This window comes from Myxine glutinosa, chromosome 2 (assembly GCF_964187855.1).
Source record: "Myxine glutinosa chromosome 2, kmMyxGlut1.1, whole genome shotgun sequence".
Taxonomy (NCBI): Eukaryota; Metazoa; Chordata; class Myxini; order Myxiniformes; family Myxinidae; genus Myxine; species Myxine glutinosa.
Window position 1 is genome coordinate 10,561,205 of NC_136262.1, and position 14,573 is coordinate 10,575,777.

The 14,573-nt window shown below is 45.4% G+C and overlaps 1 protein-coding gene across 4 annotated transcripts in view; it reads right to left on the reverse strand.

Moving 5' to 3' along the window:
• Positions 1-275: 275 nt before the first annotated feature.
• The window catches only part of RIPK2 (receptor interacting serine/threonine kinase 2), a 39,049-nt gene continuing 24,751 nt past the window's right edge, over positions 276-14,573 (reverse strand). For all 4 annotated transcript variants that reach the window (XM_068108742.2, XM_068108744.2, XM_078772977.1 and 1 more), the window contains 4 exons: positions 13,804-13,971; positions 3,462-3,573; positions 1,682-1,879; positions 276-1,547 (listed from right to left, as the gene is read on the reverse strand). In XM_068108742.2, coding sequence (XP_067964843.2) covers positions 1,246-1,547; positions 1,682-1,879; positions 3,462-3,573; positions 13,804-13,971 — 780 coding nt within the window. In that variant the 3' untranslated portion in view covers positions 276-1,245. The remainder of the gene's footprint in view (positions 1,548-1,681; positions 1,880-3,461; positions 3,574-13,803; positions 13,972-14,573) is intronic.

Sequence of the window (14,573 nt, forward strand, 5' to 3'; positions counted from 1 at the left end):
CATCCACAAAGGCCTTCTTGATAGAACCCGACCACGTGTTCTGGTTGACGGGCTGAGTCGTTGCACAACAAAAGAACCTTCGCTCCTTACCTGCCGTCTTTGAGTCACGTAATTAACCACAGGAAGGAGGGGGGCTCCACCGCAAAGTTTATCCAATTTGAGACTTCGACCCAGTTGAGCTTGAAACTCCAAACTCTTCGGAAGAAGTTCAAGATTTACCTGTTTAAATGCAAGCACGGTGCACTTACACAACCGGTCAAAAGTTTTAGAACATCTCAATTTTTCCAGTTTTTATTGAAATGTACGCAGTTTAAAGTCTCAATGTTCTCTGAAATTAAGCGGAGAACAAATAAACAATTGGAGATAAAAAAGAAATCATAGAATCATTTTATTTAACAAATTTTAATTTTAATTTTTGACTCGGCAAAGTCGCCACCGTTTGCAGATATAACCGCCGAACACACTCGTGGCATTCTTTCTGCAATGGAAATCAAATATTGTCCGGGAAGTTCTTCCCAACACTGTTGCAGAAGTTCCCACAAATGTGTTGCACTTGTAGGTTGCTTTGCTTTCACCCTTCTGTCCAGTTCATCCCAAACCAGCTCGATGGGGTTTAAGTCTGGAGACTGTGCTGGCCATTCCATGATTTGAAGCCTACCGTCTTGTTCTTTTCCTCGAAAGTAGTTTTGACATAGCCCGGAGGTGTGTTTAGGGTCATTATCTTGCTGTAGCATGAACCCATGACCAACTAGGCATATACCTGAGGGTATTGCGTGGCGCTGCAAAATGCTGTGGTGGCCCTTTTGGTTCAGGGTGCCAGTCACTCTGTGCAAGTCGCCCACTCTGGATCCAGCAAAAGAGCCCCAGACCATCACGCTCCTCCTCCATGTTTGACAGTTGGTGTCACACACAGAGGAACCATCCTTTCGCCGACTCGGCGGCATAGAAAAACCCTGCGTGATGAACCAAATATTTCAAATTTTGATTCATCGGTCCATAAGACCTTCTTCCAGTCTTCAGTAGTCCAGTCTTAAGTTTTTGCTAACCTAAGCTTTTTTTTTTAACCTCGAGCAGTTCACTGCTTACCTTTGTACCATTTCAGGTTATTCACTGGACATGAATTGCTTAAATTTCAATAAAAACCGGACAAATCGAGGTGTTCTAAAACTTTTGACCGGTAGTGTAAATCCAATAAATGTTCGCAAAAAGGGCCTTCACTGGACTTCATTGCACATGACCTCATCTTCACACAGACTTGTCTAGCTCAGGAAAGGGTTCTAGGCCATTCTGTCGGTTATGTATAAGTTTTTGAACGATAAGCTCAGCAGCAGACTTCCTGGTGGGCCCCCACGGTGCCAGCACATCAAACAAGAAGCGTACGCGGCCCGAACGTGTTGCTTTCGATGTCACCAATTCATAGTCCTCTTGAATAAGCAGGTTCCTTGCCATAAGGCCATCCAACACCTGGTTTAGGCTTGCATCGGTCATCTGTGCCACCAGTGTCTCTCGCTTCTGTACCATCCAAAGGCAAACTTCTGGGAGTGCATCTGTGGTAGTGAAATTACAAAGAAGGTGGTTGAGATCATGTCATAGTTTGAGAATGGGTGCAGTCATGGAATTTTATAGTTTCCAGATTAATAACTTGGCCACACTCAACTGACTTGACATGTATGTTCCTTACCCTCAAATGGTGCACTCACGTCACTCTCAGACACAGGACATTTCATTTCTACATCCAGATCCCCGTCCATTCTTGCTGTCTGGAAGGGCATCGTGGGCGCTTGGAATGTCTGGCCGGAAGTCCAGTCAAGATGTTGCTCTCCACTTCCCATCAACAGTGTGGCATTTTGATTTTGATTTTGAACACCATCCCTCGTCACTGTAAATGGAGTAAGACAATCGAAATGTTAGTCTATGTAAAAATGACCGTCTTTATTTTACTTCCTGCTTGTGCAAGTCTGCAAGGTTTCTGTTTGGCCTTCTAATTATTGTGCTCCCTTCACCGGTGAAGCCTCCAAGCCTTTAATATTGGTCATCAGCGATGTCGTATCTTTAAAATCCTACGCAGCCATAGGATTTTTTGAAAATGATCTTTAAAATCATTATTTTATTAAAATTGAAGTGCTATACTTGAACACTGCATGGGGTAGGCCGAGAGTGTGTTCATCTACCAAGCAGCTAGCTAGCGCTTGCCAAGCCAGCCGTTCCTTATCAACGGTTTTGAATGGAGTGCTTGCTTGAGTGCTGAAGCCACTGGGCGAGTGCTCCTCAGGAAACTTGGTGACTAAACACACCTCTGGTGTTGGTTTAACGGTTCAGGTGGCTGACGTAAGATCTTGAGTTTGATTCTTCCGAGTTTGGCGAACTGAGTACATTCTAACACTTCCCACACTGACATCCAATTATTCTGTGATGGAGAGTAACACAGGGATTCTCCAAAATTAGCAATTCAACACACTTCATGTTTGCTTGAGTGATAGTAGATGGTTAAATCAGAAAATGCTCAAGATTGCTCAACAATTCATATTGAATGATCTCACCAGACCATTTAAACACACATGAAGACTTGTCTGATGCAGTAATTCAACTCTGGACATGCTCTGACTCCTCTCAGCCATTGGTTGGAGTTGGAGGCTTTTAATCTCATGCAGCAAATCAAGACCAACTCCCTGGACATATCTCATTCAGACGACATGCTCTGCTTGCCAAGCTTGTTGTAACTTATATGTGCAGTCTTCTTCTTCATCGCCATAAACAACCTCTCTGATGTTCTGGAGACCAGCTCTCATCCCTATTGTAGATGACTTACATTGTGCCATACACTACTGACAGGCAGACAGCTATAATAATACAAAATCGGCTATAATAATAATAATAGTTACAATAATAATAATAATGATAACATCTAATCAGCTTGTTATTGTCAACTACACAACTCATCCACCAAGCTTCGGCCGAATCCCTCCATAACATTTTGAGATATCCTGCTGTGTATCGGTTTTGGCCCCATCTCCCAATGGTGAAGAATCACTTTAAAAAATTCTACTAGTCAGATCCGAATCCGGATCGTCACCAAAATCTAAGCATTTCATTGTTGTCACATACGCTACATCTCTGCCAAATTTCGTCTGAATCCGTCCACAACTTTTTGAGATATTTTGTTCACAGGCAAGTGGACAGACAAACAGACAGACAGGGGTGAAAACATAACCTCCATCCACCTTTGGTATTCGGACCGGATCTTCACCAAAATTGAATAACTTCTTCCTTGTCACACACCCAACCTGTCCACGAAGTTTCGTCCGAATCCGTCCACCAGTTTTTGAGATATCGTGCTCACAGACAGACAAACAGGGTTGAAAATATAACTTCTGTCCATCTTGGGTGGCAGATATAATACCAATGGTCTTCCATCTGGAAATGGAAAGGCCTAAAACGAAAACAAGAAAATATTCACTCACCCGTAGATGTGCAATGGGGGTAACTGGTAAGAAAGGCCTTTTCTGGCACAAAATTGACGTCATTCTCTCGATAAATCATTCCGTCGCCACCTTTTTGTACAGTAACGTCACACTGTGGGCAAAAGATGAAATGACAACACTTATTGTTGCTGCCTTGACGAACATAACACACGTTTGTATTATTAATCATAGCTTGTGAAGTGTGAAGACTTGTGAAGTTTGATGAAAAGTAACTTCATCTTCACTGAAAAACTCCTCCTCCCCGATAAGCTCCTCCTCGGTCTCACCTGAAGCACGTGTGGAACATGATCCGCCATGTGTTTGTCCCCCGTCGCACCGCGGAGCGAAAGGGGGACTATGGTTTTGCCCTCCGTCCGTGTGTCTGTCCGTCCGTCCGTGCGTGTGTGCGGGCGTGCGGGAGTGCGTGCGTGCATAAGCGAAGGACCGCATTCGAATTTGGTGTGTGGGTGCAACCCACGTCAAAATCCAAGATGGCCGCCGCCATGTATGTCTGATGCCATGTATGTCTGAACCTTGTGAGCGGAATATCTTGAAAAATAAGCGAAGTACCAACTTCTAATCTGGTGTGTGGGTGTATCTAGGCATAAGGAAGAACGCTATTGGAAATTGGGTCGCCACGTCAAAATCCAAGATGGCCGCCGCCATGTATGCCTGAACCTTGTGAGCTGAATATCTTGAAAAATAAGCGAAGTACCAACTTCTAATCTGGTGTGTGGGTGTATCTAGGCATAAGGAAGAAACCTATTGAAAATTGGGTCGCCACGTCAAAATCCAAGATGGCCGCCGCCATGTATGCCTGAACCTTGTGAGCTGAATATCTTGAAAAATAAGCGAAGTACCAACTTCTAATCTGGTGTGTGGGTGTATCTAAGCACAAGGAAGAACGGTATTGAAAATTGGGTCGCCACGTCAAAATCCAAGATGACCGCCGCCATGTATGCCTGAACCTTGTGAGCTGAATATCTTGAAAAATAAGCGAAGTACCAACTTCTAATCTGGTGTGTGGGTGTATCTAGGCACAAGGAAGAACGCTATTGAAAATTGGGTCGCCACGTCAAAATCCAAGATGGCCGCCACCATGTATGTCTGAACCTTGTGAGCGGAATATCTTGAAAAATAAGCGAAGTACCCACTTCTAATCTGGTGTGTGGGTGTATCTAGGCATAAGGAAGAACGCTATTGGAAATTGTGTCGCCATGTCAAAATCCAAGATGGCCGCCACCATGTGTGTCTGAACCTTGTGAGCGAAATATCTTGAAAAATAAGCGAAGTACCAACTTCTAATCTGGTGTGTGGGTGTATCTAGGCATAAGGAAGAACGCTATTGGAAATTGGGTCGCCACGTCAAAATCCAAGATGGCCGCCACCATATATATGTCTGAACCTTGTGAGCGAAATATCTTGAAAAATAAACGAACTACTAACTTCTAATCTGGTGTGTGGGCGTATCTACGCATAAGGAAGAACGCTATTGGAAATTGTGTCGCCATGTCAAAATCCAAGATGGCCGCCGCCATGTATGTCTGAACCTTGTGAGCGAAATAACATATCATAGCATGTTTTCTGCGTCTTCCACTTTGTCAACTCACATCACTTCCCCGACGGGGGACCTAGGCGTAACGCTTGTTATTTTTACTTTTTAATTTCACACATGCGATCGTTTAAGTGTAACAAAATCAATTGTGCTCTTCCGCAATATATATATATATATATATATATATATATATATACATATATATATATATATATATATATATATATATATATATATATATATATATATATATAAATTATTCCAACTGGAGTTGTCAGGTCCGAATTTGGCTCCAGGACACAAACTGTTGCAAATAAATTTGATGAAAGGTCTTGTACCCACTCCTGACTTCAAATATCGCACTTACCACACCCGCTGCGACAGTTAAAAACAAACTGGGTGTTAAAAGTTCTAGAAGGCAGAAATTAACATGTGAGTTTATTCAAACTACGAACACGCAAGCCTTAGGCTGCAGGCCATCATCGAGCAACTGACTCCGCCTACCCGGAAACGGAAACAGGGTTACCTAATACGTCATGCGTAATACCAAAGGGTTTGGCAGTATCCAACATCTCCCCTTCCCTTCAAACCGACGACATATGGAGGAGGTTTTCAAGAAGTGACAGTCCCCCAAATCGATCAACATGCATGAGTACATACTACCATCAATAAAATCAATCAGCATGAGTACATACTACCATCCCTGCCCATAACCATATGTGTATTAACAAGAACACAAAGCAATATAGAGCAACAGTTCATGCATAACAATTTACAAATCGAGTCGCGTCGGTGCCCGGCGATCGTGTGGGCTGCGACGGAGTGGTAAGTCAAATCTCACTCGCTTCGGTGGGTCGGAAGCTGGTCTGTCCTTGCTCCCAACAGTAGATGGCTTTTGACCCTCACCATCCACAGCGGAGCATTGAGGGACATACTGCCGAAGGAAACACCGGTTCCTCCAATAAACTCTGCCTGACGGCAGTTTCACATGATAGTCCCGGCGATGTGCAACACCGATGACCACACCGGTCTTATCCCAACGCCTCGTCTGTGGATCTTGTACCAACACCTCGGTGCCGACACAAAATGGCATGAGAGGTTTGGACGATTGGTCGTAATGCGTGCTGGTTTTCACCCGTATCTCGGCGGCTTTAGCATCACACTCGGCAGCAGCCATCTGCCACTCGGGTGCGAAAGTGTGCTGATGTCTAGGAACAGCAGTACGTGTTGGATGCCCGAAGAGAATTTGAGCTGGTGAACTTCCAGATGTGCGTGGCGTGTTTCGCCATTCGAGCAAGCCGTGGCAAAATGTATCATCGTCGAGATTGCCGTTGTGTGTAGTCTTAGTGACCAGTGTCTTAATGGCTTTGACAGTTTGACCGCTGCTTCTGCATGTCCATTCGAGCATGGAAGGTATGGTGTGGAGAAGCCATGGTTAACTCCCCAACGGTTCATGAATTTTCGGAATTCATAGGATGCAAATTGTGGGCCGCCATCGGTTTGAAGACGAACTGGGACACCCAGATCCACAAAGAATAACCGTAGAGCTCGGATGAGGTCACGTGATGTGGGGTCACGCGTGTTATGACCTGGCCTCTGCGTGAAGGGCTCGGGGTACTGCCTATTGCTCCGGATATTCTAATCGATGTGCTCGGGAAACCAATACATTCCCCATGGGCGGGTCGCGCCGTATGAGCAGTCAGAAGTGACCGAGCGAAGTTACCATCCAAATGCTGACGCAATTTTACACCACCCCACCTCCCGCCCCCCAACATTCAACACACAGTATGCCAATCGAGATATGCAATGCAAATTCACAACAGGGGAATAAATGCAAATCCTTTACTCAGAATCAAGAAAAAAACACATGGTACAACACCAAGGAAAAGATAAATCATAAGGAAAAGAAATCCCACTGATATGCAGCGGCAAAGATCATGTCATTAAAGGACAGACAGGCGCCAAGACAAAACAGACAAGACAATTAAACGACCCACCCAGTATCCCTAGCTAATCCCAAAGGGGATGGAGAGGGTAGCAAAATAACAAAGAAATATTCGCCAGGATATAAAGGAAATAAAAGGTAAAACAAAACCGGGAGGGGAGGAGGGGAATTCAGACCTGTTTCAGATGGCGTCCTCGCTGCCTCGCCCCAGCCACGTGTCCCGAGGGTGGCGCCTCCCCTCCACTCTTCTCTTTCTCAGTGGGTGTCCTCAAACTCCACGAACGAATTGCCCAGAGCAGTTTCTGCAAGACCATGAAGCCGCACTTTGCCTCCGGGCGGCTCAGACGAAACTTGACGAGGAGCAAAAGCTTCTGCTCCCTCTCCCACTTTTCCTCACGATCCCACGTGCACCGAGAAAATCCTCCTCCACCCCAATCTCTCCGGCACCGACTGTGCCTCCAACAGGCAGCCCTCAGAGATATTAATTAATGCCTCAAAAAGCTCACACAGGCCGAGTTTCTCATCAAAACTTGGACCGCGCGTCCTGCGTTCGTTTTCACCTTTTTCGACCAGCCCGACGCACTCTTCTTCCTCCTCTTCCTCTCCTTTCTTTTCTTCCCAGAGGTACTTTCTCTATTCAATTATGTAGAGCTCCGGTGGGAGGGAGAAGGTCGATAAGGAAGATCTTTGTTTTGTTTTTTAACAAAATAATAAAAATAAAGTCGAAAGGGAAGGAGGAAAGAAAAGAGCAAATCTGGTTTCACAGCCGGCCCGGCATCTCACATAAGCTACACCCCAAACGGTCACAGCTTCTCGTCATTGCAAGCCCAGCCCCACGAGTGTACAATCATTAAACAATCCACCCCATGAGTGTAACAGGCGTGAAAAAATAGATGCATGGCCACCCAGAGAGTTGGTCGACGTAGACCGGATAGGATTTTCCCACGTGGGAAAACAAATCGGCAGATACCTCCTCGAACACACGCCGTGGTAGGGTATCGCTCATTAATGGTTCCTTCTGAAGGCTGGCCATTCGCTCCTGACACACAGGACACAAGCGAGTCACGTTGGCAATATCGTTGTTGATATTTGACCAATACACAGTCTGTCGAGCTCGGCGTTTTGTACGTTCCATGCCCTGATGTGAGTCGTGTAGTCGATTCCATACCTCCATACGTGCTACACCGTTGACCATAGAGAACGATGTCATCTTCACTTGATAGCTGATCACGTATCCCAAAGTAAGCCTTGAGGCGATGGTCCCACTCGCTACTGTTTGCTGAAAAGCCGGTATTTACTGCCCGAGCTAGTAAGCAGTATTCCTCATCGCGTCGTGCTTCCGCACGGAGTTTATCGAGTATAGGATCATCTTGACTTCCATCACCGACATTCGCTACTGCCGCCAAGATGACTTGGTGTACGTGATGTTGAACATGTATCTCCGCGTCCTCATCATCTGGCAATGGGCTAATTGGGCTATCCACTGGGTGGCGTGATAGAGCATCTGGGGTGGCATGCTCACATCCTTTCCTCCACGTTGCTGTAAACGTGTAGAGAGACAATTTCTCCACGAGTCGTTGCAGACGTGGGTTTTCGATAGCGTCCAAAGTGTAGGTGTTCAATATGGGTTCAAGCGGTTTGTGGTCGATGACAAGCTGAAATATGGGTAGGCCCAGTCGGTAATGACGGCATTTCTTCATGCCCAAAACTACAGCCAGAGCTTCGAGCTCAATCATCACATAACGAGACTCGACATCACTGAGATAACGAGACCTAACACTGAACACGTTTCCACAGATCGCCGTGTTGCTGGAGCAATGCAAACCCTAGTCCATTGAGACGAGACGCATCGGTCTGTATCATCGTAGGTAACGAAGGGTCCAAGTGCGCAAGGACAGGTGGTGATGTAAGAACATGCTTGGTAGCAAGAAATGCGCTGTTATGATCGGCAGTCCAATCAAAGACTGATCCCTTCTTCAGTAAACTCCGGAGAGGATCCGAAGCTGTCGAAATCTCAGTGGAAAAGCTATCCAACTGATGAACCAAACCAAGGAACGACCGTAAGTCGGTGATGTTGGGAGGTGTAGGAAAGTCCGCAATAGCACTTAGTTTGCCCGGATCCGATGCGACGCCATTGCGATTAATGATGTCGCTGCAAAATTTGACACTGTCCTGAGCGAAGTGAAATTTCTGTGGGTTCAATGTGATGCCATGTTCCCGACATCGGATAAGTACATTCTGCACCTGTTGAACATGCCCATTGAATGTCGATCCATAGGTTAGCATATCATCAACAACCCTGACCGTATTTTGGATTCCCTCAAGAGCGATGTCACCTCTGTAACAATATTCATCTCCACTCGCGTTGAGGCCCATTGGACCTCGCAAGTATTTGAACCGACCCCACGGTGTCATGAATACGGTAAGGGATTGGCTGGCCTCGTCCAGAAGAATTTGCCAGTATCCCTTGGTCGCATCATATACAGTATAGAAGCAAGCGTTCTTCACACGCAAGACTGCCTCAGCAGGTGTGATGAGAGGGTATACAGGGCGTTTGACATGGCGGTTCAACATACAGAAATCCACGCACATGCAAATGCGACCATTAGGTTTCGGAGTAACCACAAGTGGATGACACCAATCCGAAGGCTCACTTCCCATCGGAGAAATGACACCTTTGTTCACCATGTCTGATTATAACTTAACCTGATAACTTAACTTAACCTTAACCAAGCCACTGGTAGTGGACGTGCCTTCCTCAGCTGGAAAGGTACAGCGTCATCCTTCAGGTTAATACGCATGGCCCCGCCTTCCATAGGTCGAATGCTATTGTCTGTGGTGAAAACGTCTGCAAATTCGGCTATCAGATGATCGTTGTTGCTGATTAGGTTCATCGTCGAAATCCCATGTGCTGGAGTTTGTTGGTGACACGGAATGTGAGTCATCATCGGACCGACTGACCGTGTTATGTTGTACAGGCTGTGTTTTACTGTTTGACTGTTCGAATGGTCTGCCACAATTGCACCACGCCAAGTCGTTCAACAAATACAATGCCAAACAAGGTGTTCGGACCCTATTGCACACGTATACAGTCTCACAAACAGTTTTACCTCCATGACGGATACAAACGTGAAGAGTGCCCATGCACTTCATTGAAGCACCATCAGCGTTCACCGTTCAGAGGTCGTCACCATCATCCAAGTTATCTGGATGCATGCCAAGTTGCTGCAGGTGTCCAGGACCGATGATAGTTGCCTCAGCTCCTGTGTCCGGGAGCGCCTCCAGGATACCAATATAATCACCCTCGAAGTCGTCGACATCGACACGAATCCGTGGTGAATGTTGCTTACTCTGCAATTTGCGAAACACATCAGCGACCAAGACAATCTGCCGAACAGCTGGGGGTTGCTTGTTGTCATTGTGCTGTCTAGCTCTCCATACAGGCTTGTCCCCCTTCAATTTTCGACATACACGTTCAAAGTGGCCCATGGTGCCGCACTTCTGGCACTTCCTATCATGAGCCGGGCAGCTCTTTGAGTTCTTGTGGGCATCGCCCCCGCAATTTCCACAATTGGTGGTCTCGGGTTGGGACTGACTGCGACGATAAAATGGTCGACGAGAGTTTTTAGCAATGACGGCCCAGGACTGACGTCTGGCCATCATATCATCAGCCTTCCTGCTGGCTTCCTTGCTACGGCACATGTCCAGAGTACGTTGTAGTGTGAGATCTCTCTCAGTCATAAGGATAACCTCTGAATCAGATATGCCAGTGATGATCCAAATAACAAACTGTTTTCAACAGTCATGGTTGATAGATCACAATTGGCGGCAATCTCCTTTCGTGCACAATAAAATGAGTCGAAGGTCTCTACATCCCCTTGGTGCCGCTCATGAAAATCACCCAGATCGTGGATGATGTGCCGCTGTCCTCGTAGATGTGCTTCGATGCTGGCGAGAACATCCCTGACAGAAAGTCTGTCCGATGTGAAATCGATATCAATGGCATTCTTGAGGACTGATCTCATGCCCAATGTCAGACAGTTCCGGAGAGTTGCTAACTGCTCACGAGCTTGCATACAATCGAGACGTGTGATGAGGGAGTAATCATCCCATTGTTCTCTCCATGCCTTGAAATCCTGCAAGGTCATAGACTCGGATAACACTGGTGGTTGTTTAACCGAGAATTTCTGAGCAGATAAAGATGATGCCTCAGGGGTGTTTTGATGATCTGGAACACCATCATCACCAGAACCAGTTGGCGGGCGGTCTGCTATGGCCTCACGTAGCAGTTTCATTTTCTGCATGTGTGCCTGCTGTTGATCGGCCGCGGCCTGTTGTTGGTTCAACATAGCACGTTGCTGCATCGTCATCATGTCCTTCATAATAACCACCAACGAGGTCACATCCTGAGAGTGCTCCGTAGGTTTCTCTTTGGGAGGCATGTCTGTGTGTTAAACATACTCACTGAGAAGTGAAACAGACGCGAACATTTGAGAAATCCCCTTCCCGCGAACGATGACGGTTGGAAATCGAAAGTCAATCCACTGCTATCCACCGTTATCCACCGTTATCAGCTTGGATTGGAACCGATGATCACACCCATCGCAACCGATGGATCGCAACCGCAACCGATGTCGCAACCGATGATCAAAATGCGCAGAATGTTCCTTTTGCCGACGAAGCCATGTTAAAAGTTCAAAAAGGCAGAAATGAACATGAGTTTATTCAAACTACACGGTGACCAAACACGCAAGCCTTAGGCAGCAGGCCATCATCGAGCAACTGACTACCTGGAAACGGAAACAGGGTTACCTAATACGTCATGCATAATACCAAAGGGTTTTGCAGTATCCAACATTGGGGAGGAGTTGCAAAACGCCAAAACAGTCCCTTCACGGATAGCCGGTTTCAACCCAATTTAGAGGTGATTGCAGGCCTCAAACACGGCGAGCAATCTGTAAGGAACTGTGAAACCTCGACTCTGATTCTGCAACTGTACCAGATGGCATCAGGTCCTAAAATCCTGCTCTGCCGCTCTTTCACACCCTCTCTCTGTTCTCTTCACCCTCTCTTTTGCTCAAGGTCATCTGCCATCAGCTTGGAAATCAGCCAACATCACCGCTTTACACAAAGAAGATGCTAAAGCAGAGTCCGACACAAAGTCCGACCAGCGATAGCCAAGGATTCTCCGAAGAGACTTGGTTCCGAAGGAGTTAAGTCTCATTCTCTGGCCCTTGGTGAGGGTCCAAGTCTCGCATCCACAGAGAAAGATTGGAAGCACCAAGGACTTAAAGACTCTGACCTTCGTCCTCCTGCATAGATACCGACAGCGCCACACCGCATGATCCAGTGAATCCATGACTCCCCAGGCCCGACCCAGACGTTCTCTTCTCCATCTTTCAATTTCATAATACGCTAAGGCTTTTCTGTCATGGTATTTTTACCACGGCTTCTGCTAGTCAACATATCATAATACACAAAGGGCTTGACTTTGTGCACCTATCCCATTTGGCACGCTGTTGTCTACGTTCCCTTCTGTGATCTCATCGACTTCATGGTGACTTTCTCTTTTGTCGTCAATGATTAAACGTTGCCTGATTTGATATTTAGGTGGGTTTAAAAAAAAAGAAAGGTTCTTTCCGTTTCGCCTTGTGAACACCGCCATCTTGCTACTCCCAAGACAATATTTTACCGCTTCACGTAAACAAAGGTCTTAGATAGGGAAATGACATGGACATATTTCTGTGGTTTTGAACATCACAGGTTTCAGCTCGTTCATGTTAGATATATTATGTAATAAATGAAGTTAGTGTTAGAATGGATGGGAACAAGCAAATAAATATTTTCACACTCAATCAGCATAATTAACATTTATTTCTCCCACATTTAGTGTGCATATTTAAATTATTGTCAACCACAAGTTTTGTACACCACAAAAATAAATCAGTGTTCCCATGACGTTATAAAACACATTTTTAGCCCCCCCCCCTTTGGAGTTAGTCCGAACCGGGGGCTTTTGGATTGGGTCTCATCCGCCTGATTGTGCGTCCACAACCATATCTCGGAGATGTATGGACAAATTTTGTTCATACTTGGAAAAAAGACAATACATGACGGTATACGTATGCACATTATTTTGTTTCGCGATGCGATCAAAAATGGCCGACTGGCGGCCATTTTAGTTGTAAAAAAAACTCGATGTTGAACATGTTCTCAACCATTTCTCGGACAAGCATTTACCGATCTTATTCAAGCATGGCACATAAATAATGAATAATAGCTTACATATGCACGTCGTTATCTTTCAAGATCAGATCCAATATGGCTGATTGGTAGCCATTTTGTTACTTAAACGTGTCCCCAATCATTTATTGAACATGCATGGTCCGATTTTGTTCAAAATTGGCACAAGCAGAGTACATGATGGCATACACATGCACCTCACTTTATTTTGAGATCAGATCCAAGATGGCCGACTGGTGGCCATTTTGTTACTTAAACGTGTCCCCAACCATTTCTTGATACACGTGGACCGATTTTGTTCAGACTTGGCACAAAGACAATACATGAGAGTATATATATATGGAGAAGATTTTGTTTTGCAATCTGACCAAACATGGCCGACTGACGGCCTTTAACTCCGTACCCCAAAACTATTTAAACCACGGGGGCTATGACATTGTATGTCTTTTTTTTGTTATTTTACTGTTACTGTAATTACACTTGATCAGCATAATTAGGTCACACTAAGTATTCATATTAAAAGCCGTTGATCCTGTTGCCATATCCAGCAGTTGAAAGGAACAGCACAACAGCTCTACCCTGGAGGAACAGGCCCTTACCTTGTGTTCCAAAACGCTAACTGTGTCAGTGAAGGGTACGACTCCTTTGACTCCTTTGAGATTGCACACGGAGGCCTCGGGTGAGCAGAAAACATTTGAAGAGTTCGAAGATACTGGTATGGGAGGGTTACTTTCCATGGTCGGAGTTGTCAGATCAACTTTTGTAGCCTGCAGAGTGTCAGGCAGAAACGTCATCAGCCTTTAAATATTCTTATATTAGAATACTCAACCGCATCATTAATGCAAAGCTTTTTAAAAGAAACCATGAATGTTGTACTTGTGCATCAAATTAAGTATACCACGCTTGTTTGTGAATCGACTTGTTTTTTCTTCACCAATATGTTTTCCACCTTCACCAATATGTTATTTGATAAACAAATTAATAAAGTAAATGTGTATTCCATCAATAACATACGATGTACAAATTTATATTTGATAAACAAATTAAATAAAGCAAATGTGTATTCCATCCCCCCAAGCCCTCTCCCTTCCACACATCTCCCTGCTCTCAAATGTTGTGTTTGTGTGCTTCCCCTTCTCTCCCCATCTTGTCTTCCGCTCCCTCTTTTTATATATTTTGTTTGGCTGGTTGATTTGTTTGTGAAGTAAATGTTAGCTCTTTCACGAGCCTCGATTCAGTATACAAAAAAAACAAACAAAAAAAACATCCCGGTGTGTACCCTGGTTAGAATAGGTACACCGTATCCCTGCGTGTCGTAAGAGGCGGCAAAGAGGGTTGGCGTCAGGAAGGGCATCCGGCCAAAAAACAT